This window comes from Polypterus senegalus, chromosome 2 (assembly GCF_016835505.1).
Source record: "Polypterus senegalus isolate Bchr_013 chromosome 2, ASM1683550v1, whole genome shotgun sequence".
In the NCBI taxonomy this organism is placed as follows: Eukaryota; Metazoa; Chordata; class Cladistia; order Polypteriformes; family Polypteridae; genus Polypterus; species Polypterus senegalus.
The window spans coordinates 260492428-260519045 of NC_053155.1; the positions used below are offsets into that span (position 1 = coordinate 260492428).

Sequence of the window (26618 nt, forward strand, 5' to 3'; positions counted from 1 at the left end):
CCTGAAGAATGAACTGTTTTTTGTCATTCTAAGGCCATCATTTAAATTGTATCCTGCGCTAGGATGGACTAGTGCGATGAACACCATATCTGCCTGAATATAAACTGTCTATCTGCCTGACTTTACCACACTGGTATTTTGTCATAAAGAATTCGTATGGATGTCAACATTCTGTGGTTTATGGATATTCTGTAGTTTATGGCTCCTGGAGCCCAAGCAAAGAAAAGATCATGTACATGATAAAGGTTAACTGGCAAATGTAAGCTTTCAAAATTATGAAGAGTTAAAGTTACGTTTAAGTGTACGCGTTTGTCGCGCACATTGTACATAAAATTGCAGTTTCTTAATAACCTCTATTTCTACTTCTTACATTTCGTATTTATACAAGCATTGGATAAAAATACCAAATGATTCCTGTACCGACATTCTTCAAGAGTTTACACCAAAGGCGGTGTGTGAGCTCAGCTGAGGGCGGCCTCACAGCGGCGTCTCCGTCTCGAGTCACACGCAGGGTCCTCCCCCGTGACTGTCATTTGGCTACAAGAGCGAGCCGCGCGTTCACGGGCAGCAAAAGCGAACACAAGAGCGCAGGCACACCGTCTGTGGAATTTAGCTCACCTGGGCATAAATAAGAAGACAGAACAAGAGAAAATCGGAAAGACTGGCCGTTTGACGGGTAAGGCAAGAAATGTGTGCTTTTGCGAGCGAGATTTTTCTACATATTACAGTAATACTGATTTTTAGTTTGTTTAAATATTTGCTTTTTATCATATTTTTGAATTACATTTACTTTACGGTTACTTTAACTATTGGCCAATGCATTTATATAACATTAACATTCGTTGGATTACGTTTCTACCTATAACACCAAAACAACAATAATAAAGACACGTCCACGTCCGGAGCGCATGTTCTTCGTTCTGGTTCGGCGGAGCACCTTTGTTACGGCTGCCGTCAGCGCTCTTTTGTTCTCGACATGTGTGATGTTGCGTACTACGGGGATCAGGAGCATCAGAGAACTTTTGTTATGTATTCTATGATTTCGTAAATGGAGGCAATGGCAAAAATAAAAAAAAAATCCAGTTTTACTTTTCGATAATAACACAAAAAATTAAAACTAAGCCCACTTAAGCATATGGGTTCGTTAAATATTAATGAAACTATTCTTGTGCACGGATATGAATCGGTGACCCCAGGTTTTGCTTCTGTTATCACTGAAACCTTCCGAATCAAAACGAGTAAATTCATACATACACACCCAGCATAGTAATACTTTATTTCGTTGAAACAAGATATTTTTATTCCAATTGATTTATTGTTCCCGCTCCCATTCTCTCTTGGGGTGTGCGCTTGGAAGGGCAGTAAATCGTTCGAGCATCTAAGCGAGAAACCAGAAGAGGAATGCATGATGAGTTACCTAAACAAGCTGTGCGGCTGTTGTGGTGGGAGAGAGTCGAGACATGGACATAATTTATTATCTATCTATCTACACTGTTCCACTCCATCTGAACTAGTGTGGTGCTGAGGTATCACCCATTCATTGCATGGCTGCACTCAGGTCCTAATCTTGATCCTGAGTTGGTTTGTGGTGGGTGTGGCAATGAACTGTATCGGTGTGTGCTACTAACCTATCTATCTATCTATCTATCTATCTATCTATCTATCTATCTATCTATCTATCTATTTGGTGCCTTTCATATCTCTGTATTATGTAGACTCTTTCATGCCTGTTTGTCTAATTATCTATAATCTTGTGCCTTTCATATCTATCTATTTATCAGTTATAAAGTGCCTTTCCTAATCTATCTACATATTATGCAATGCCTTTCACATACATTGGAATGTCTGATTATTAAGTATATGGTGCTTTTCATATCTATGTCTATTATTTATAGCCTATATGTATCTGCACCATCTATCCATCTAGTGTCTTTCATATCTATGTATCTTGTAGTGCATTTTCTATGTGACTACTGTATCACAGAGTACATGTCATAGCTTTCTATCTATTGATATGTTGTATAGTGTCTCTCATAGCTATCTGTCAATGTGAATTTGTTAAATACTGTCATAGGAAACTATCTCTCTGTACAGTATTGTGACTGATGAATGGACTATCACAAGCCACTTGTTGTTCCGGTTGTCCCCATTTCATACATGGGATAAACAAAAACCATGCACAGAGGTAAAAAATGAAAAATGTTTGTGTAATAGCTCAAGAAAAAAAGGGTTTAACCAGGTTAGCAAGGCCCAGGACACTGGTCCCAGGTTGGGTTCTGACTGGGTCCAAAGTCAGACGTCAGCCTCCGGGGACTGTACAGTTTTATTGTGCCCCAACCAGAAAGGCTAGGGTTTGTTGACCTCACCGAGTGGCTCCGGGTGTTGTGGGTAGAAAAGAAGCAACAGTTAGCGTGAGCGCCACCTCTCTTTCTGGAGTGGTATAGCTTACCTCAGCAGAGCCGGAAGGTGATCCCCAGTTGACCATGTGTGACAATATATACAGTATATCTGTAAGTTCATTTAATACCTTAAATGTATTCATTTTGCAGCTCAATATTGTGTTTAAATTTTAGGGGGTGGGCAACACAGTGGTTAGTGCTGATGAGCAACAATTCCATAAGGTGGTTTCAAATTCCCATCCACTTAGATTTTTGCATTTTCTTGGTGTCTATGTAGGTTTCCATCCCCCAGATATTCCATTTATCCTCTTCCATCCCAGAAAAGTGCCCAGTGAGTAAATGATTGAGGGGCACCTTGTACAAGGCAGCTTCCTGCCTGATGATACCAAGATAGTAGCTGGCCTTGCACTGGATTAAGCCATCTTGATTGTGGACGGAGGGATGGCTTTAGAGTTTATAAAGTTCATCCTGTATGGAGTACATGTGTCTTCTGCAAGATGTAAACCTTTGTTTTATATAGTGCCTTTTTCACAGGATGCAACTTTCAGTACTGGTTTGAAGAACAGACAAAGCTGTTACAGATTTAGACCAAATATTCTTGGCTTACTCTACATGTTACCCAAGTTTAAGTTTTAAATTATTTTATTTTATTTTTTTGCTGCTGCCTTTAATCTTTATTAGAATTATGTGTTAAGGTCCATTGTAGAATGCCTTATGTGTGACTCTTCTTATTTCTTTGCTTAGACATCTCTGGAGGATCAATCCCCATCATTGCTGCAGCATGGGGTTTGGAAATTCATCTGAAATGCAGATGGAGCAGACCAAGAAGCATGTGGACTACTGTTCAGGCCCATGCCACGCTGAGCAGATTTTGCAGGTCTTGAACAATTACAGGCAGAATGGCATCTTTACAGATGTGGTGCTTCAGGTTGGCACAGTGGAGTTCCCCTGCCACCGAGCTGCTCTTTCAGCCAACAGCATCTATTTCCGTGCTATGTTTCACAGCAACTTGAAAGAGAGCTGCCAGGATAAAGTGAAGATCCACGATATTTCACCATCCAATATGGAGGCCTTATTAAATTTTATGTATGAAGGGAAAGTGGACATCCATGAGGATAATGTGGAGTCAATTTTTCTGGCATCTGATCACTTGCAAATAAATGTCGTTCGTGATGCTTGTGTCAAATTTCTTGAAAAGCAAATTGACCCTTCCAACTGCCTAGGAATTCTCAAGTTAGCACGATCCTTCTCTGTTCACACCCTGACTGAGAAATGCACCAAGTTTTTGTTTGAGGATTTTGCTGAAGTGTTCAAACACGAGGAATTCCTGCTGCTGTCAGACGTGGAGCTCGTTGAGTTTCTCTGCAGCGAACGGCTCACAGTTGAACATGAGGCTGTTGTCGATGCGGTGATTCGATGGCTTCACCATGACGTTCCTGCGAGAAAGGTGCACCTGAAGAACCTGCTGGCATTAGTTCAGCTTCCTTTGCTTGACCCTGTGTATTTCGTTAATAAAATTGAAATGGATGAAGTCATCATGAAATCCGAGGAGTGCTGGCCCTTACTTCAAGAAGCTCGGCGGTATCATATTTTTGGAAATGAAGTCATGTCTACAAGGACCCATCCGCGCAGGTAAATCTGGTTTTATTTGAATTATCAAACTGTCCCTGTTGCAGCCCCAAGGTCTAATCCCACCCTGGGCAGTGTCTGTGTGGAGTTTGCATGTTCTGCCCATGTCAGCAAGATGGAGGATAGGCTCAGACTGTCAATGGTCCTGTGCTGGAAAAAGGGAGATTAAAAACTTGATGGATGGACAGATGTCCTCTTAAATTTTTTTGAGGATTAACTGACATTATTGTTCTTTACTATCAAAAACTACAGACATTTCCCTCAGGCTAATTAATGTTCAAACCTCCTTAACACAATTATAGGTGCTGAGTGTGTGTCCTGGCATCATCAAATAAAAGGTGGGAACCAATCCTGGAGAGGATGCACTCACCCAAGCAGGCCAATTTAGAGTCACCATTAAGCTTGTACAGTCGCACCATCTTGAGATTTGAAATGTGAAAGTGGAAGAAAGTTCAACCTTGACATTATGTACACATTAAACATTTTATAGAAGTCTGGTAGTGCTAGCTGTATATACAAGGGACGTTCAGAAAGTTTCCGCACTTTTTTTTAACTATTATTTGTTAAGAATTTCAAAAACAAATCTACATAATCACCTTTGTTTGCGGTGCAATTTTCCCAGCATCATACCAACTTTTTAAAGCCCAATTACTGCTCCTCCTGCCTTCATCATTTCCAACGAAAACATAAAAGTGCGGAAACTTTTTGAACGTCCCTCATACAATACTTCAAGACCTCAACGACGAATTAATTATCTGTTTCAAGGCAAGTAGGTGGTGTTTTGACAACCAAAGCCTTTATTCTGTATAGTTGCTGCCCATAGCTAACCCCTACACATTTTTATCATATTTGTTCAATTTTAAGAGTAGCATATTGAGTGGCTCTCTCATGGTCACATGCTGGACCAGTGGTGGAGATGCAGGATTGGGGTTTTTTAATCTGTTCTTCCATTTATTGTCTAAACCTTTTATTCCAGTGGAGGGCCACGGTGGGCCAGAACTACTGTATATACTCACGTTTAAGTTCTTCCGCAGATAAGTTAGGGCTTGATTTTACCATATAATTTTAGGTATTTTATTATGTCGATTGTATAAGTCGAATGTGGAAAACTCATGCTATTGGTCCAAGAGATTATGATATGTTAACGCCCACCTGAGAGAGTAATCACGGAGCACACTGCCTTTTTTTTCTGTACATTGTGCCAAAGTAACCACACAGTAATACCCGAACTATTCCGAAGCAAATGTATCTCACACTCTCATACTCCTTTATAATAAGAGCATCCCTTATCTACGACAGTGTGTTGGATCAGAAGAAAATATGAGGCTTATTTTAAATTAAAAGTCGTTGAAGTGGCAAAAGAAATTGGTAACTGCGCTGCTGCAGCAAAATTCGATGCGTCTGAGAAACTGATGTGAGATTGGATGAGGCAAGATGATGTAAAAAAAAATGTAAGTGTTGCATTTTTGAGCAGGGGTATAAGTTGGGGTCTGATTTTATGATCGATTTTTTGGGTTTTAAGACCTGATTTATACGCGAGTATATACAGTAAATAATACAATAATGCAAAGGGAATCGTTCAACGCAAGTCACAGTCACTGACATCAGGCCAATGTAGAGTGACCCATTAGCCTGCACATATCTGAGATGTAGGTTGACAGCAGTGTGCTAGAAGAAGACCCACAATGGCAAATGGTGACAAACAGTGACTAGGCAGCAGTATTAATCTCTGCCCTATTAGTCTTTTTTACGTCTTCTAAAAGAAAAATGACAAACAAGAAGAATCCTGCCATGAGATCCCAAAACTGAGAAATCTAGGTATGGAAAATGGCAGACTCTATTTGTATAAGTGATAATAAAACACGTATTCACTGACAGGACGGTGTGGTAGAGATGTCAGCACCCATGTTAAGTTCCACTACGTGCAATCTGGTAGCTATATGTCAGTTCAAAGTAAGTGTCAGATTTCCAGTGAAGCAAAATTTGACATCTAAATTCCTATCAAATGCCAAGAAGCAGTTTTCTGTTACACATTACAAAGTTCTTTGAAAGGAGTAATGCCAAGACAAGCGTTCTCTTCAGTCATACAACCATTCCAGTAAGTACAGAAGGTGAAAAGCACAATAGCAGAAAACATTTTCCAGTACATGCAATAATTTCAGACTTTTCACACACCCATAACATAGCAGAATATTCACAGGCCCACCTTAGTCCATTTCAGAGCTGCAGGGGTCCCCAAGAGCAGGCCAGCAAGCCAATCTATCAAATGATCCACTCACACACACATCAACACTCACAGAGGGTTAGTTCTGCAGACACAGGGAGAACATACAAATGCTACACCATCAGTTACAACCAGACATGGGACTTGAAGGAAGAGCAATCTGTCGAAACACAATCATGCATTCGCAGTCCCAACCTACGCTCCCACTATAACTGTCCGTCTGTAGCCACCAAACTCCCACTATCCTGTCTACCTATGAGCTGTGGCCTGATGTCTCTAATTTTTCTACCATTGTCCTGTGCATCCTATCACAGAAATAAATGGCACTTGCATCTGGGATGACACCTCTTTAGTCACAGACAGCCCCTGCTGGACATTCCCTCAACCCTTTACATGCTGTAGTTCCTTCTACCCCGGCAATGCTTGGCTAATTACAAAGCCTGTCACAACTGTCATAATGAACAATGATCCTTCTTATAAAGACAGTATTTTAATGAGTTGGTGCTCTCATAGGTTAAGGGTGTTTATCTTGCATATGGATGTTGAAGCGATGTATGCTTTAGTAGTTCAAATTCAGCTTCTTTTTGCCATCACTGTGTGACATGTTGATGGGAACAATTTCTATTCAGGAGTGTGACTGCCCTTGTTGGGCATTTGGTCCAGAGTCGGCTGCTGCCCTATATTTGTTAATTCTCTGGCTCTAGAAATAGTAGGCTTTAAGAATGGATGAACTTTTATTATCATGGCTTGTACTGACCTTTGAATGGTACAATTATATGCCACCAAATCCCTTTAGAGCAGCAGCAAAAATAAAATGAGAAGATTGGGTGACCCACACTAACACAGTATATGAAAACAAAATTAGATCAGTACTAGTGGATCATGTACAGTACTATTCATCCTGCTCCACATTGCATTGCTCCCTGATTTACAATACATATAAATTACAATACATCATGACTATGTCACATAAACATTCCAAATTGAGTCATATACTGATATATAACTGAGTCCAATGAATATCCAAAATGACATCAGCTGCCCTGATAATGGGAAAGCTGTAGAGGAGGTCCCGGGTTTACCAGATTTCTACCAGTTGCTACCAAGAATGGAGGCAGTTGTCCTCCAGTTGCCAGTTCCTGTCATTTTCCCACAGACTGATTTTTTGTTTCCTACAAAGATCAACTTTTATTGGTTATTTACAGAGACTTAACAGCCAAAAACAACACTTATACACAACCAACAATCAGCAGTTGCAGACAAACAGTGAAATAAACTGTTATAAATTAATAGCCTGTCATACATTTATAAAACTTACTTTGGTTTCTGGGACATTGGATGTTCAGGTTTACTGTATATTGACGTTGTAGCACACTGGCAGTGCTGCTTCCTTGCATCAAGGAGACCAGGGTTTGCGTCACTAGGTGCTCCCCGAGTGGAGTTTGTAAGTCCTCCCCATGTCCGTATTGATTTCCTCCTGGTGTCCCCAGACAGTCAAAGACATGCAGGTTAGGTGGATTGGTGTTTCTAAATTGGCCCTAATGTGAGTATTTGAGGGAGTCTGTTCACCCTGCAGCGGACTGGAACCCTGTCCTTCTTGTGACCAATGCTTTCTTGGATGGACTCCAGCTGCCCATGATCCTGCTCTGGATAAGTCGGTTGTGAAGTGGATGGATGGATTCCTGGTTCTGGTGCATGCAGAATGACATCCGCTTTACAGCGAATGGGATCCATGACCCCAGCCATCCTGGAGGGGAGTAACTGTAACTGCTTTTGCTGCCCCCACAGTTATTCCTGCTTGAATGTAAAGTCTGCACCCAATTTCATTCTAAAATGCTGGATGGGGTCCTCTGATCTACTGTATATAGAACATGCTATACTATACAACACTGTGCAAGATTTCACATCTACAATTGTTTTTATCTCCCATTGTGTACAATTTAAGATGTTATTCATATCTGAGATCAGTTCCTTTAGTGTCTGCTTAGCCCAGTAACCTTTAGAGTTCATGTGGGTTTTCTCTGAGGATTTAATTATCAACTGCAAATTGGTGAAGGATAAGCAAGTGTGGTCTCCTCTCTTTTGGTCAATGCTACCTACAGCTGTATAATATGACAATATCTTTCAGAAGATATTAAGATGCTTCCTTTCCTGAAAGTCATGTCACCAAACATTCCTGTTCTGAAGCTCATGCTCCACAGTGAGAAGGAGAACAGAGGAGCGAAGGTGGCCTTTTATAGGGGTCCTGGTTCAGTCAGTTTTACCCATTTAGATTTACTTCTTTGGCTGATCTTTTTATTCTAGTTGACGTACAACATTTAAGATATAATTGGCTGCATTTGTTTTGTTTTTCCAGTTGGAGCACAGGCAGGTGAAGTGTCATGCTCATGGTCCCAGTGTCAGTAACATGATTTGAACCTGCAACCTCAGGGTTTAAAGTACAAAACCTTAACTGCTGCACCCCGTTACCCCCAGCTTAGTAGTAATGAGGTGTCCTTGTTATGATTAGGCCTAATCAATTCAAAAAGGCTGGAATCCCTCATAAAAAGGCTTAAAATGTACAAACTTCAAAAATTCTTAGTGCCTAGAAAAATTATGAAGGTGAGAGGAGAACTGACCCTAACCCTAACCCTAACCCTAACCCTGGGCCACAAATGACAAAGCCTTGCCTTAAAATTTATTTCATTTTAACAAACATCAAAAGAAAATCCAAAATATTCCAATATAAATCTTTAAAGAGGAAAACAAAGGACACATAAATAGGATAGGAGAAAAAAATCAAAACTACCATGAAAGTTCTCCCAAGAACAAAACTGTTGAGGCCAAAATCTTACTGATTTCTGAAATAAAGCAAAATGGTCCAAAAGCCAAATATCCAAAATAATAAAACAAATACACTCTTTGACAAGCAAGGATTACAAAGTGAGTGGAACAGCATAATCAGGAATAGCTAATGCCTCGGCCCTGAAAAACATGGCCCTTTAGGTTACACATGGAGGACCTAATAGTTTGATAGAACTACAAAATTTACAAACACAGAATTAGGAAGAGAGCTGAAGAAAATGACATAATTTACAGAATGCAAAACAAAGGCACAGTCAGTTTTCTGAAAGGACATCTCAAAAATGTGCAGTTAGTGTAATAGTTGTCTCAGTGCCCAGTGTGGTTCGTTGTGGGTTTGTAGCTGACTGTTCCCTGCAGTAGGTGCCGTACCTTGGGTGGCTTCCTGCCTTTCCCTCATTGCTGCTATATAAGGCTCTGGCTGACCACACTTCTAACTGGAATAAGCAGTATAGGAAATTTATAAATTTCCTCGCCATATTCATTCAGAATAAAAGGCTTACTCTGTATTGAGAAAGTGTGCTCCACTCTCAGTGGTTACAATCAACAAATCCACCATGAAGAGAGCTGTCCTTTGAACGTGTTGTGTAATTTACCACTTAGATCAGCAGATGTTTTTCCACCATCTATACAGGGTACTAACTTGGATATTTGTGTTTTAGATTTTTAGGAATGACTGAGATGTTAGTAGTCATTGGCGGTTGTGATAAAAAGGGATTCTTTCAGCTGTCATGTACTGAAAAATATAACTTTGAAACAAAAAAGTGGACACCAGCTGCTACTGTTCCAGGGGGTTTAAAATCTGAATTTGCTGTATGCACACTTCAAAACGACATCTATGTGTCAGGTATGTCATAAAAAGTGTCTTTACTAAGCCATTATTAAGGGTCCTGATGTTGTTTAGTGGGGATTGTCTGTCACAACAACATAAACAATATGATTCTAATGCATATTTATTACTATTGTTCTGAATATTACGGGTTAAATGCTGTAACAAAAGACAGATGAGATCATAAACAATTGGGGCATCAGATGGAGAACCCCATATAATTGTTGGTGAAACAATAAACAGGAATTCAAGATAATCGTAAGAACCTTCTCAGATGTGAGTCTAAGTATGAATTGATTCAAGATGAGAGATCTTCCGGGTTTAAGTCCTACTGGCAGGAAGAGACGGGTCCAGGTGGGTGGACACCGGATGTGGTGTTGCAGCCATTAATCTTCCAGTCTGCAGAAGGAGGGAGGGAGGAACAGAAAAGGTATTAGAACACAACGTCCACACCTGGAGCGGTGGGGAATTACAATGCTGGACTCCTTAACCTGTCCCCTCCATCCCCGTTCGTGACACTGTGTAGAATGAAAATGACTTGCTCTGTGGGGAACAAGGTGTGTCACTGTTATACCTAAATGAGAAAGTTTAACTAACAGCTTTGAGAAGTGAAGCAAAATGACACCTTTTATTGGCTAACTGAACAGATTACAATATGCAAGCTTTCAAGACAGCCCTGGCAAGAAGAACTGTTCAGTTAGCCAATAAATGGTGTCATTTCGCTTCACTTCTAATTGCATCCATAATGGCTAACACAGTACAACAACCTACTACAACTAACAGCTTTGAAATGCAAAACTATCTGCTGATGTGCTGTTTGCTCTTTCAGGTGGCCATATCAACAGCAAGGCCGTGTGGAGGTACATGTCAAAGCTCGATGCATGGGTTCAAGTTGCACCCTTGAACAAAGGGCGATGGAGGCACAAAATGGTAGCACTTCAAGGCAAGGTGTGACACAGTAATTTTTTTACTTTATTTAATAAGTAATGAGGACTGATGTGGTAATCCTATGAAAATATAAAAGACAGAAGCATATAATTGTTCTTTAAACACTCTTCTGTTCAGTAGTCTATTATTTTAACTGTTGAAACCTTTAGAAGTACAAAATTTGAGTGTTGTGAAATGATTTGACAGACACAGGAAGAGGTTTGGGGGCAGCCGCCAGTATGCTTGAATCAGGCTGCCAAAATGGAAAGTTTGGTTCCATAGAACAGGTCTCAACAGACTTCAGTTCAACAATAGAACGATCATAATAGGCAAAGAGAAGTGATGTCATCAGGACAGGAACCGGAAATTATGTCATCAGAACTGGAAGAGACATCATTGGGCCCTGAACCGGAAGTGACGTCCTCGAGTCCACGTGAAATTTCCCACAGTTGGTCTGCCGATGAAAAAGAGGGAGGATCAGTACACCCTGCCACCCACCAGTCTGATATGGAATTATCCGTTTGTGAGCCCTTCAGCTGCCTCCCATGCACACGTTTGACAGTGTTCATTAACTCTTTAGATGTGTACTTTATTTTATTTTTAAGAAAAGTGCTTTGCATTAGAAGTGTTCAGACCTTAGGGGCCACAGTGGTCCAGATGTTCAAACAAAGGCTGGTTTGTTCTTTAATTATTCTCCAGATAATCAGGTTCTTCTTCACTACATTCTATCGAATCACAAACATACAGATGTATGAATTCCAAAGTAACTATTTATTCCCATGTGTTGATATGAATGGGAAGTGATTTAAAAATTCTCATATTACAGTATACGTACGTGAAAATTCAGTTTTAACCCTGAAAATGGTTTGTAGGCAGCCAGTACTACTGTGTCTTTGGAATTCTGTCCACGTAGTGAAGTTAATACACTGCAAAAGACACATATGCAAAAACTACAGAAAAAAACAATGTATAACACAAGTTATTTTGCTTTTGTTTACCACAAAAATATGCCAATCGGGTAGGAAATATGTACATGATAAAATTTCTTTAAATAGGCTTAAAAATCTTAAACACAAATTTCTTGATAAGACAATAAATCCTTCAGTATGGAAAACAAGATTTAACGGATTGATATAAAATCTTTTCACTTGCTTAGATTTAGCTTTTTTCAGTTTATAGGTCTGGACAATTTGACATCAGTGAAACATGCTACAGTGCATATACAAAATTGTAAAGAATCTGTTTCTTTTTTCTTGTAGATTTATGTAGTGGGAGGATTTGATGGAAATGGCAGAGTGGCGAGTGTTGAATGTTACAATTCCTTTACCAATGAGTGGCATCCTGTTGCTGCTTTGCTGGAGGCTGTGAGCTCTGCTGCTGTCACCACATGCCACAACAAGCTGTTTGTGATTGGTGGAGCTGTTAACGATCAAACCAATACAAACCAAGTAAGTGTGCTAGCCATATGAGTCTGAGCAATGTGTCCATGTCTTATAGAGTAGCAAGGAACAATACTGGAGGAAGACATCTGCCATCGGACTTTATTACAAAATGCTTACTGCTGACTTTTTGAGCCACAATACAAAGTATTTTTTTGTGTGTGAATAAAGGTATGGCTTTGTATCAGTGTTAAATTTATGAACTGTTTAGCATATCTTTTAATCTTTATGTGATGCAGGTGCAACAATACTTTTACTTTATGTTGATTAAACAGAGTCAATATGGACTATGAGGACTGCATATGGGATACCATTTAGTGTCTTAACCTTCATTTCCATTTGTGATTAGGGAGTGCTCACTTTTTGACCTTTTGATTTTGCGTTCATGTGGGTTACCTCACAGGCAGTACCATTAAGTTAACTGGATTATCTAAACAGACCCAGTTGAATCGTGCTTTGACTCTGCTCTGTGATGGCTGGTGCCCAGTTTAGGGCTCATTCTTGCTTCTCATTCATTAGGCCTGTGGTTGCCATCTCCGTGCATCCTTCTCATATTAAACATCATGCATTAAACCAGTTAAAAACACGTTCACTTGTCAAAAGAAATTGTAATTCAGAATGCTGACAAAGACAAAGCAGAAAGTCACAAGCAGACAGGTAAGAGAAGCAGCAACAATATTAAAATGGGTAACAGACAAGAACACAGGCTAGAAAGAGACAGAAGTCATACCCAGGACAGCCAACTATGAGGAAAAGTGCTAGCCAAACAAAAGAAGTAAAATAAAAAAAAACACTAAATGTTATATTATGTTTTAGACACTGTAAATTTCATTTCATAAGTATTTTTTAATCTTATCTTCATTTCAACTGTGTTGTTACTTTGGTGAAGTCACAGCACTGCCATCTTCAGTTTTGATTTTCATTGTGGGCGCTGCCATTTCCCATGTTTTCACTTGGCTCCAGCCATGCTGTTGTTGATGACAGTTCTCCATTGCTACCAGATGTCTGAGATGTCATTGTAATGACACTAGTTAAGACAGCGGCCATCTGTACTCTGTACATCACCACAATGGATTAGAAATAAATCAGTTATTATGTAATTGCAGTGTAGACTTTCAACTTTAATTTAAGGGGTTTACCAAAAATATCATTTAGGAATGACAGTCATTTTTCTGCATAGCCCCCCCATTTCCAGGGGCTCAACAGTATTTGGACGTTTGACTGCCAAGCTGTTCCATAGCCAGGTGGGAGTAGATCCCCCACAATTTCGTTAACTATTAAGCAGGTAAAAGGTCTCAAATTGATTCCAAGTGTGCAATTTGCATTTGTCACTGTGAACTCTCAATATGAAGTCCAAAGTGCTGTCCATTCAAGTAAAAACAGTCCATCATTTGGCTGAGAAAACAAAACCAACCTTTTAGAGAGACAGCAGAAACACCAGGAGTGATACATTTGGTACATTCTTAAAAAGAAGGAACACACCAACGAACTCTGCAATACCAGAGAAGGACTGGAAAACCACAGAAGACAACTGTTCTGCCGAAGACACAGAAGACAACAGAATTGCAGAATTCTGTCCTTGATGAAGAAGGACTCCTTCACAACATTTAGCAAAACCAAGAACACTCTCTGGGAGGCTGACCTATCATTGTCAAAGTCTACAATCAAGAGAAGACTTCATGAAAGTAACAACAGAGGATTTGCCCTGAGGTTTAAACCACTGGTCAGCCTCAAACACAGGGACAAGTTGAACTTTGCCAGAAAACATTGAAAAGCCTGTCCAGTTCTGGAACAATTTTCTTTGGACAAAAGGAAACTAAGATCAATATATACCAGAATGTTGGAAAGAGAAAATGGAGAAAAGAAAAGAAGAAATGGTGTATGATCCGATGGATACCACATCATCTGTGAAACATAGTGGAGGCAGTTTTATGGTATGATCATGCATGGCTGTGAATGGAAGTCAGTTGTTAGTGTTTACTGATTATATGACTGCTAGCAGAAGTTGCAGGATGAATTCAGAAGTGTACAGGGCTGTACTGTCTGCTCAGATTCAGTCAAATACTGCAAAACTGATAGGATGATGCTTCACAGTACAGAAGGACAATGAGCCAAAACATACTGCCAAAGCAAACCAAGTAGTGCTTTTTAAGACAACGAAGTGGAATGTTCTTCAAAGGCCAAGTCAATCAACTGACCTCAACCCAACTAGACATACATTTCACTTGCTGAAGACAAAACTGAAGGCAGAAAATCTAATGAACAAGCAGCAACTGAAGACAGCTGCAGTAAAGGCCAGGCAAAGTATCAGTAGGGTGGAAACCCAGCGCTTAGAGAAGGCCATGGGTCCCAGACTTCAGGCAGTCATTGACTGTAAAGGGTTTTCAACCAAATATTGAAAACGATTATTATATTTATGATTGTTAGTTTGTCCAAATACTTTTGAGCTCCGGAAAATATGGAGACCATGTATAAAAATGTCTTTTCTCAACAGCTCATACAATGTTTTTGTTAAACCCCTTCAATTAAGGCTGAAATATCTGCACTTCAATCACATCTTGATGGCTTTGTTTCAGATCCACTATAGTGGTGTAAATGGCAAAACTTATGAAAATTGTATCCACATACTTATGGACCTGACTGTATACAAAGAATGAAAAACCCAAACCTGTGTGCAGGACCTTTGGAATAAATAAACTAAACCATTATAAAATATTGTACAGTAAATGTTTAATGTGTCCAGTTAGGGCAGTAATGCAACTAATTTGAAAGTGCCCCCTACTGGCTACTGCATTTGACTTTACATCACAGTCCTTGCTTCACAGCTCACAATTAAATGGGATGAATGGGATGTTTAACTTACCAGTATTCTAATTGTAAATGAAAAAAATATTTGACCGATTGTGCTGTAGCTCTGTATTTGCAATTATTGCAATTGCAATTATTTGTTATTCGTGAGCTGTTATATTCCCTAACAGCATTACTTAAACTCAGGGTTGATCTGAGACTCTTGTTAGTGCTCAACAAGGAGAATGGCCATCAATACACATCTTGTTTGCTAGTTGATCATTAGAGTGCATGGCTACCATCCAGTGAGACAAATCAAGAGAGTCCTAGCCAGGAAATGTTCAAACTGTATTACTGAAGACTGTAATGACCTTTCAGGTTTAGGCTTCATCTTACACCCACGAGTGTGGCAGTGAACATTCAGGAAGCTGCCTACGATGAAGGTAACTCGAGGAGCAGGACAGGAAGGAAAAAGGAGGTTTTCCAGGATTATTGAAATATTCTATTTAGGCTTAATTACGAGTTGAGAAGGGAAATGACTGCAGGCCTGTTTTTAGTGCCGTGCGCCATTGCAAGCTTTGCCAGTGTTAAGTCAAGCCTTTTAGTTTGTTTTACTGGCCTTTCATTATCATTATGTATGGAGATTGTCTGTCTGTTTGTTTGAGCCCGTGGTGCGGCATCTGAATTCTGTGAGCCAAATTTATTTTCACATTTTATTAAAAGAAGGCCTAACAAATTGGGCCTAAGGGAGTTACAAAACTTTTATCTTTACTCTGATCTCTCTCAATGTCAGTTCATCTGTGTTTCATGGTCTAAATTTATAAAGTCGGAGATGAAGATGAATGAGGTAAGGCTAGAAAGACATGTCAGGCTTTCTTCTATTGTTAGAAAATAGCTGAGAATTTAAAAAAAAGTGCTTTTTAAATAGTTTTAGTCAGAGCCCCCTTCATTTGTATACTTTATTTTAAAGTTTTCATGCCATCAATGGGAAAAGCTTCCTCTGAAGCAAATGCAAAATGGATCCATCAGAGATATTTTTTTAAAATATTTTTTTGAATAGGAAAACTTAGTCACATCCTGTAAATAAAACCAGTATAAATCATTTTTTCGAACTGATTTTGTTCAAAATGTTGTACAAGTGTGTTTCAGGATTGTAGTAAGAGTGTGAAGTTTGATGAAGAACAGTGTGCCATGGACGCACAGAGACATCACACCAGAAAGACAGATTTCGTTTAGGGATGAACGTGTCTAAAAGCCAACGTCTAGTTTTCAATTCCGGTTATGATCTTTTTCATATTTTATTGGCAGAGTGGTGGCTTTGAGGCTAGGGATCTGCACTTACAATCGGAAGGTTGCCGGTTCGAATCCCGTAAATTCCAGAAAGGGACTCTGCTCTGTTGGGTCCTTTCAGCAAAGCCCTTAACCTGCAGTTGCTGAGTGCTTTGAGTAGTGAGAAAAGCGCTATATAAATGCAAATAATACTAATATACTTTTTCATCTGTTTAATTTTTTGTATCAGTTTGCTAATTTTTAAGTTCAGTCCATAGTTAATAAAATTAAGAACAGTTGAAGTATTGAATAGCGTTTTATTTGTCATGTGAGCAACAGAATGGTTCCAGTCTTTATTTTTGGCTCTTATATTTGTGATTTTGTTTTCCTCTGTCAGGTACAATGCTATGATCCAGATGAAGATAAATGGATTCACATGGCCCCTACTCCATTTTACCTCCGTTGCCTGAATGCTGTCACTCTTGACAAAACCATATATGTTGTTGGTGGACTTATGGAAAAAATGTATAGCTATGTCCCAGAAAAGAATCTGTGGAGTGAAGCTGTGACTTTGCCCGGCCCCTTGGTAAGATGGCTGCTCTTCCTGTAAACTCTCCTGTGTTATTTGTGAATGTGTAGGTTGACAACTTTGCCAAGATTTCTAAATGATCCTGTACCTCACTGACAACCCAGATTTGTTACTTCCTGGCACATAATGCTGCCCACTCTGGCCCCGGTAACCCCAAACTGGATTAAGCAGGTTTAATAATGGATGGAGGTAAGAATGGCTCGAGTCATTTATGCAGAGGATCAGTTGAGATGAGATCATTAGAACATATATAAAAGTTGATGCCATTCAGCACAACAAGCTTGTTCATCCTGTTCACCCAAATTGTCCAAAATAACATCAAGGTGAGATTTGAAGGTCTCTATACTCCTACTGTCCACCACACTGTTTGGTAGCTTATTCCATGTGTCTAAGGTTTTTAGCTTGAAGAAAATTTTCTAACATTTGAACAAAATCTGCTCTTAACAAGTTTCCAGTTGCGTCCCCCCAGTTCTTGTTATTTTAAGTAAATAGCTGGGATCCATTATACTAATTCTTTTCATAATTCTTAACACTCCAGTCATGTCCCCTCTTAATCTCCATTCCCTTAAACTGAAAAGGTTCAACTCCTTCGATCTATAGCTGATACCTCTTAGTCCTGGAATTAACCGAGCAGCTCTTCTCTGGACATTCTTTTAACTCGGCTAGGTGCTTTTTTATAATGTGGAGACCACACTGTACGCAGTACTCCAGGTGAGTCCTCACAAGCATATTATAAAGCTTAAATGTAACCTCCTTTGACTTGTACTTCACACAGGGTGATACATAACCTCACTTCCTATTAGCTTTCTAGATTGCTCCATACACTGTCTGGATGTAGATGGTGTTGAGTCCACTAAGGAATTCTGTGCTTGGGGCCGAATCAAGACTGTGATGTTCTTTTTGTTCTAAGATGTAACAAATAACAAATGAGAACTAATGACATCAGAGGAATAGGCTGAAGGTGTTCTCTTTCAATTGCTCATCTCAAAAATTACAATTGTTTGAGTGCTTTTAAAAAAGTCCTTAGAGGTAAATGGAATCCATAAATGATGCAAAATAAATTTGTAAGCTTATTGTAAAACCAAACGAGGTGACACAGATGACTGTTTGTGGCGAAGTCCTCATTAATTGCAATCCAAAATGAGCTTTTGGTCTCAGCCTGAATATTGTGCTTCCAAGGACGGAGTTCTGTCTTTGTTGAGTGCCGGTTCAATACTGGACCCTGACTTCTGGTCTGCATTGTTTCTAAATAGTAGAGGTGGAGGTAGAGGAAGGGGCAGCACTTAAGGCGTCACACCGGAAATGGTGCCACAGTTGATCCTCGATTGCTTCCTTTGCTCTAAAGGTGAGAAGGGTAAGACTTTTAACACTAGTGTCACACCACTCTTAAACCCTATTGTTCCTGACCGCAAACCCCAAGACACTTCTTAGTGCACGTGCCTGACAGTGTTAATATTTTTATCTCATTTTAAATTTGAAAGTATGTATTTTAGCAATTCAAAGAACACATAACTTACTAATCATATGTCTTTTTTTCTCCATCTCAGGAAAGCTGTGGCATGGCGATTTGCCATGGCAAAATGTACATTCTTGGTGGCAGGAATGAACAGGGAATGGGCACCGACAAGGTATTCAGCTTCGAGCCTTCCTCAGGAGAATTTACAGAGGAGCCCCCCATGCCACGCTGCCTCATTTATCATGGCTGTGTCACCGTCACTCAGCCCTTAAAGAAAAACCTGAAGCTGTGAGACATTATCTTCTCCTACTTATTTATGGTCACACTGTAGTACCTAGAGAGTACCTTGAAGGGTTCTGCACCTTTTCTGTCCCTGTGGGACATTAAGATTTATTTCCTCAAAGGGTACATTAAAATGGAATTGTCTTACCTACAATGGATGAATCTGTAGGTGCAGTGTTCAGAATGCAACAAATTGCACTCTGGGTATCATATGAGAAAACGTTCTATTAATCACAACCAACATTCCACACCTTCAGGTAATGTCGCAAAGGAACTTACAGTATGTGAAGAATTCATAGCTCCGTACACTGTGCCTCTGCCTTGATAATGATCAGTCATAATTGGTCATTGCAGTTTCTCCATATTCCGGGGGGTGCCGGTATTTATGCCTACTGCATGAAGCTGGTTCATTATTATGGGAAGCCTTATCCTTACTTTACATTTTTGTTGAATAAAATGTTAGGGATTTTTGTCCCACCACTAGGTAGTAAGGATTTATGTGATGCAGCATATACTGTATAATGTGATGTAATTCAATGAAAACAAACTTTTCATTCTTTTTTTAACAAGAAATCAATTGATTGTGTTCACTTCACCTTCTTCATAATTTTATCATGTTTAATTTACAAAGATATGTAAAGTCCAAAGTAAGCAGTTAGGATTTAGCATAATGATGACTAGGCAGTGTGGTAGCTCAGTGATTATTAGTGCCACGCCACAGCTCCAGGGACTAGAGATTCAGTCCCTGCCTTGTATTTATCTGTGACAAGCTGTCCACTTGGAATTCTTCTTCACATGTTCCAGATCCGTCCCATTGTCTTATAGATATGGAGGCTAAGAGAGCTGGTGACTCTAACTTGGCCTGTATGGCCATTTGTGGGTGTGTGTCCTACAACAGACTACTGACTCTGTCATTATTGATTCCTAAGTTGTTGCCATTGCTTCCAGGATAGACTTTGAAAATGGATGAATAGATTATTTGAACAACACCTAGAATTCTGGCCTGGAATCACTAGCCAATTCATAGTTCAGAATTGCATCAAATGAAATTTTGCATATCCATAGCATAAATGGCATGGTAGCCAAATGGTGTTTGTCTCACAGCAGCAGAAACTGTTCTGTGTGCAGTTTGCACAGTCTCTGTGTGGGTTTTCTTCAGGTGCTTCTGCTTCCATCAACATTGTAAATAAGAAACACATTACATTAATTGGAGTCTCCATATCGGTTAAGTACAATGCACATGTTGGAGAGTAGCCTGGGACTGATTAATGCCAGCACACACGCACGCCTGCCTTGGCATGTTGCTGCCAGGAATCACCTCATCCTTTAGGTTCATAATTAGGATGGATAGATAGACTATAGAGACCTAAAAAATGACACACATCAGTGCGCAATGAAGTTTGCCAACATACAGAATGCACCACCTCAAGCTTATGGGTGACTTACTCGTGTAATGCAAAGATCTCTCCATTATTAAACCTGCGTAATTCAGTTCAGGATTTGAGGAAAAGGTGAAAACGAAATCTAGGAAATTAAACAAAAATGACTTTATTCAAAAATTAAGGCAAAAATCCGAAAGGCTTACAAAAACAAAGAAAAGAAACCCAGCCTCTTAAAAAGAATCCAAAGACTTTCTTAAAAATGTAAAATTAGTCATACAAAAAGATAGAGAAACTCATTGCCAATCCTCAAAGCAAGATTTAATAATTGTAATACAGAAGTGGGTAGTTATAAATGAGAAAAATCCAAAATCAGGAGGTTATCCCAAAAACGGGAAGAAAAGAGAAATTCTTAGTGTTTACCTTGACTGGGGCCTGTGAATGCCTCATTGGTGGACTCAGATGCTAATCCAGCTGCGATATTAGGAGGCACCGTCCCCTGGGGGCAACAAAAAAAGGAGAAGAAACAAAAGAAAATGACAAAGAAATTAATCACCAAAAATAACACATTTTTGGTCTACCAGAAAAACAAAATTTTTTGCTCCAGTCCGCGTGTTTTTTTAGACTTGTGGGTTCCAAATCCAAATCAGGCTACGGAATTGTTCTAGCACATCCTGTTTTTGAAAGATGAAGGTTTAAAATAATAAAAAAGAAATCTCTATTTTAGGGAAAAAGTAATTTTATTAAATTAATTATTTAGACTTGAAAAATGATAAATTACATAAGGAGACTTTTTAAAAATATAAATATTACTTACAAAATGGAGTTACCTGGTAATTGTTTTCCTCATATTTGTTTCATGGTGGAATGACCAGCAGAAGGGTGCTAACACAGACTCCCCTCCGCTTGCCACTGTAATGTCTCCCCAAATGAGCAATGTCCTGGTGGAACGTCTTCCCATGTTCATCAGAAACGGCTCTCCTATTCTCAAAGAAAAACAAAATCCAAGTAACGAGCATAGGAAATCGATTTTTTAAAGACATGTGTTAGGTACTGTAGAAAGAGAGAAGCTCCTCAACTTATTCCTCATAATTTTCCACTCTTGAATTCCCAAGAACACTATGGCACATGCTATTTTTTTATAATAAATTATTGGTGTGTATTCTTTTAGTGTTTGCTTGCCTGCTAACTTGGTCAAGGAAATGGATGGATCCATTGCATATTTCTGTTGACACAATTTAAACAACTTTTTCTCTTCTGGACAATAAAAAGGCATCCATATAACCTTGTAAATATAAATTTCTGTCTATTTTGAAGGAATAAGTGGAGAGAAAAAATTAATTTTGGGTTGTTTCCACCTCAACTAACTAGTATTAAGAACGAGGAAGACTGATATTTTCAGCTCAAAATACAGTATACTTCAAATAATACTCTGAACATAGAAAATACCATAAAACAAATTTAACCTATTCCTAAAAAAAGTTAAAAATGGCATTTTTCACAGAATCTTGCGGAAACAGTTTGCGATATAGAAACTCCAGTTTCAGAAACATAAATTTGTACACTGATTTGTTTTGCATGGGAGTATTTTAGTGTTGACCAGTGTAATTAATAAAAAATAACAAAAAATTAAAGAAACTATATAACAAAATATAAGTAACAATTAAAAATAAATACTTTTTAGACATTTTTATTCAGAGCCCCATGATTTGTAAACTTTTTATCTTAAGGGGGTTGTCGTGACATACACTGAAGTCAAAATAAAATAACTGCTGGCCGGAAACACTAGAGACACTTAAAATGAAATTTCAAGGCCTTTAATTTTTCTTACATTTTTAATTGAAATATTTTTGGAAAGATAAAATATAATTCAGGAAACCAAAAGTTTCTTTGAGCCAATTTTGCTTAAAATTTGGTTCTAGAGGATTGTAGTAAGAGAGTGAGATTTGTGATAAGCAGTTGAATGAAGAAACACGTCACATGTGCCGCACACCCCCAGACAAACTTGTTTGGGGTTGATGCCTAAAACACATTCAAATTTCAACCCCAGTTAAAACACTTCCTCTTATACTCTCTTATATGGTGAAAGTTAAACACTTTCTCCCCCATTTTATTGTTGTGCCCATTTGCTGACTTAAGTTTTGCAGTTCTGTTCGCGGGTAATTAAATTGAGAAGGCTGAAGTATTGTTGGACAGAGGTTTGGTTCCTTTTCCTTTATCAACAGTAGAATCATTCCAGTCAGCAATCTATATTTTTACTTCACTAATAAAAGGAACCAAATAATTTCAATGGAAAAGAAACAGAAAAACTGTTAACAAAACTGCAGTAATGGATGTCTAGCAAGAACCTGACACAGAATCAAAGGGACTGAAGGGAGTTCTGGCAGCAGTGGACCAAACTGTTCCAACTAAGCAGGGCTCCAGTCTGTTGCAGGACACACACACACACACACAGCACAATTATATCTGACAGTATCTGAAGAAGAACCCACTGAGCTCAATGAACCAGAAGGCAAACAAATCGAGGACCTCCATTTTTCCCAAAAATACATATCAAATATTAAATGTAATGTCATAAATGTTTTTATATTATACGTTTTGAAAATAATAACTACCACCCATTCGAAAAACAGGACCGGTTTTAGTGTCTGTATGAAATTATACTGTGAATTTTCAGGACTGTGTGTTTCTAGTCTTGGAAACCTCTGTGTGTTTGCTTTGGTGCACTGATGCTGTGATGGAAATCAAATCAAAAACATTTTTGGTCTTTATGGTGATTAGTTTCATCTCAGTATCATACCAGTTACATAATAAATTTGTTACAAGTGTTCTGTTATCACTGAATGACATAAAATGGAAATCCTTGGGAAGGAAAATGTGAAAGATGCCAAATTTAAAGGCATAAATTGAGTATTTGTAATGCTTCACAACATACTTTCTATGAGCCACCTAACCATTTCTTTCATGTCAACATCAATCTGCGCAACATCATTTAAGATATATATCTATTTTTTTAACTAATTTATATTTATGACTTAGAGATTAATGTATTCATTTGTTGTTAGTGTGTTTTGTTAGCGCATAAGCAGCACAAAGTATTGTGCATCACTTCCGTCTTTGAATCACAACTGACTTTCAACCAGTACACAATCAGACTTGAGCAGATCTGTTCCTGTGTGCCCATTCCTTTTTTTGAAAGATTCTTATGTAACATAATGAATAAAATGCTAGAAATGATTTACAAGATTTGTGTTTCTTCATACAAGTAGTGTTAGGTGTAATGCCATGAGGGTGGATGCTGTTAGAAGTGATGAACTCCTCAGCTTTGTAGTCAGAAAAGAAGTTTGGCTTCTTGTATTAAAACTCATCATTTTGTAAAGTTAAATAAAGATTCTTGTTTCTGTCTTTTGATTGTGAATGTCATATCACAAACACATCATAAACAGTTCTGTGAAGCAGTTGGCCATAGATCCTTATTTTGCCTCAGAAACTCCCACATTTCACTCAGTTTTATATAGTGTGCCAAATAAACGTATGAGCTTTCTTGGGTGATTTCAGTTGATTCATTTGTTACAATATTCATAGAAGGCTCTGTAGTAGAATTTGAAATTGTAATCTTGAGGCCTTACTGATTTATATACTTTATCAAGCACAAGGATTAGACAGTTCAACCATCTGGGCTCAAAATTGAAGACAAAGAACTGCACAGTGGGATCCTTTTTCTGTCAGTGATTCCCATTATTTGATAAGTCAGCTCACCATATGATGACAGACCTGTGACACCTGGCCAATCTGTGTCAATTCAGAACATTGCTAGATGAAATAACAAGAGACTTTAATATCAAGATAAAATCCATTACTGGAGAGCTCAAGGGCACAAACACAGAAATGGACAGAAACTTTTCCGTCATGTCAAGATGTTGCCCTTTTCCAGCACCTAAAGACCACGACATACCCACCAGTCATTCACAAGTCCAACTACAGGACACCCTACTTCCAATCCTGCCCAATGCCCATGCTTACAGACACTGATGAATTGGCATATATGATATTTTTTATAATATCTGTGCCCCCCCAGTTCTGCACTAAGCTTATCAGTTTGACACAATTAAAGTTTAATCCCATTCTTGCAAAGAAACACACCAACCTCTGAGACTTTTAACTTGCTCATGGGACACGACTTTTAACATCTGGCTACAGAAATGATGGCTTGCATTCCCTCCTTTCTACTTTTATATTCCTCTTCTCATGCTAGACCACAAGAATAAAATGAGGTGGTCTTCAAGTTTACACCAAATTTTAGGCTGTCAACAAAGAAGTCATTCCTAACAAATGCCCCTATCCATACAGCCTTTAACCACAATTCTTAGCTTGATGGCTGGAACCTCACCACATTTGTAATTCACGGTGAGCTTGTCTAGATAAAGCCATGGGGCACCTTTGGACTTCACTAAAGCCACGAAAAGAAAGTACACCGAGTACAAGCATGGACATTCTCAAGTTAGATGTGTATGTGTATGGCTCTGAAGCTTTTACAGACACACTACAATAGCAGTGATAGACTTGGACCACCTGCAACCATAATATTGGAGTAGAAAGGTCTTGCAAATTTTAGGATGGATAAATCTTCGAACGCAGCCTCACCCTTAATGGAAAACTCCACCGAAACATAATAAGTTTTTATATCCTATCTCCTCAATAAAGTTTGTCGTGGAAATTTTTTAATTGTTTCCATACAGAATGGAGATAAAATTTCTGATGGAATGATAGCGTATGGTGACCAACACTGGACAACATAAAAAATATCAAAAACATCCATGAAAAAAACCTCACATAACTCGTGTCACATAATCTACGTCAAGTCATCCAGTTGCATGCTGTCAATGTTCCAAACACATTAATTTTTATTAAAACCTAATAAGGTTAAAACCTATCAACGTAGACCTCAGCGTTAATGTTTCCAGTGCGCCATGCAGTGCATATGTCTCTGTTATATGCCATTTGGTAGCACATTCATAAAAGCAGAGTTAATGTTTGTGATGCACCATCTTTTGCAATGACAGTAGATGGACACACTGACAGATGCACAGGCATTTATACTTTTATTAAGGTGGATAGTTAAATAAACCAGTTCTGTAAAATGCACTTGTCAACAAAAAAAGATGAATTTGCTTAAACATTAGTACATTGGAACACTTTAGACGAAAACAGGCTATTCAGCCCAACAAAGCTCGCCAGTCCTATCCACTTAATTCTTCTAAAATAACATCAAGTCGAGTTTTAAAAGTCCCTAAAGTCTTACTGTCTACCACACTACTTGGTAGCTTCTTCCAAGTGTCTATGGTTCTCTGGGGAAAGAAAAACTTTTTCCTTATGTTTGTGCAAAATTTACCCTTAACAAGTTTCCAACTGTGTTCCCATGTTCTTGATGAACTCATTTTAAAATACAAGTCTTGATCCACTGTACTAATTCCCTTCATAATTTTAAACACTTCAATCATGTCACCTCTTAATTGGCTCTTTTAGTCTTTCCTCATAATTCAACCCCTGTAGCCCTGGAATCAGCCTAGTCACTCGAATCTGGACCTTTTCTAGCGCTGCTATGTCCTTTATGTAACATGGAGACTAAAACTGCCCACAGTACTCCAGGATGAGATCTCAAAAATGCATTATAAATACTTGAGCAAAATCTCCTTGGACTTGTACTCCACACATCGTGCTATATAACCTGACCTTCTGTTAGCCTTCTTAATGGCTTCTGAACACTGTTGGGAAGTTGATAGCTTGGAGTCCACTATGACTCCTAAATTCTTCTCATAAGGTGTACTCTCGATTTTCCGACCTCCCATTGTGTATTCAAACCTAATATTTTTACTTCCTATGACTAATGCTGGGCGGCATGGTGGCGCAGTGGTAGTGCTGCTGCCTCGCAGTTAGGAGACCCGGGTTCGCTTCCCAAGTCCTCCCTGTGTGGAGTTTGCTCCGGGCGCTCCGGTTTCCTCCCACAGTCAAAGACATGCTGGTTAGGTGGATTGGCGATTCTAAATTGGCCCTAGTGTGTGTTTGTGTGTGTCCTGTGGTGGGTTGGCACCCTGCCCAGGATTGGTTCCTGCCCTGTGTTGGCTGGGATTGGCTCCAGCAGACCCCCGTGACCCTGTATTCGGATTCAGCGGGTTGGAAAATGGATGGATGGATGACTAATGCTTTACTTTTACTGACATTAAATTTCATCTGCCCCAAATTTGCCTAAACCTGTATGCTGTCCAATTCCCTCTGTAATGATTCAATGGACTCCAGATTATCTGCCAATCCATCTATCTTGGTATCATCTGCAAACTTAACCAGCTTGTTACTTATATTCCTATCTAAATCATATATATATATTAAAAATAGCAGCGGCCCTACCACTGACCCCTGTGGAACACCACTCTTAACATCGGCCAGTTCTGATGAGGTTCCTCGCACCATCACCCTCTGCTTCCTGTGTTTGAGCCAATTCTGCACCCATCTAAAACATCACCCTGAACTCCCACTTCTTTTAATTTGAACACTAACATCTATTTAGGTC

General features: G+C 39.0%; 1 protein-coding gene across 1 annotated transcript; it reads left to right on the forward strand.

Annotated features, from left to right (window-relative positions):
• The first annotated feature begins 588 nt into the window (after positions 1–588).
• On the forward strand, positions 589–23455 carry klhl35 (kelch-like family member 35). The gene is made up of 7 exons (XM_039745435.1): positions 589–676; positions 3144–4031; positions 9756–9940; positions 10752–10870; positions 12109–12297; positions 16742–16930; positions 18481–23455. Exons 2-7 carry the CDS (start codon positions 3181–3183, stop codon positions 18679–18681), a joined length of 1734 nt encoding a protein of 577 aa, XP_039601369.1. The 5' UTR covers positions 589–676; positions 3144–3180; the 3' UTR covers positions 18682–23455.
• The last annotated feature ends 3163 nt before the right edge of the window (positions 23456–26618 follow it).

Bases quoted from the DNA above. Each gene is read 5' to 3' on its own strand.
- klhl35 (XM_039745435.1), top strand. From the start codon at position 3,181: ATGGGGTTTGGAAATTCATCTGAAATGCAGATGGAGCAGACCAAGAAG. The intron at 9,941-10,751 runs GTATGTCATAAA...TTGCTCTTTCAG, and splicing joins AAACGACATCTATGTGTCAG to GTGGCCATATCAACAGCAAG. The intron at 10,871-12,108 runs GTGTGACACAGT...TTTTTCTTGTAG, and splicing joins TGGTAGCACTTCAAGGCAAG to ATTTATGTAGTGGGAGGATT.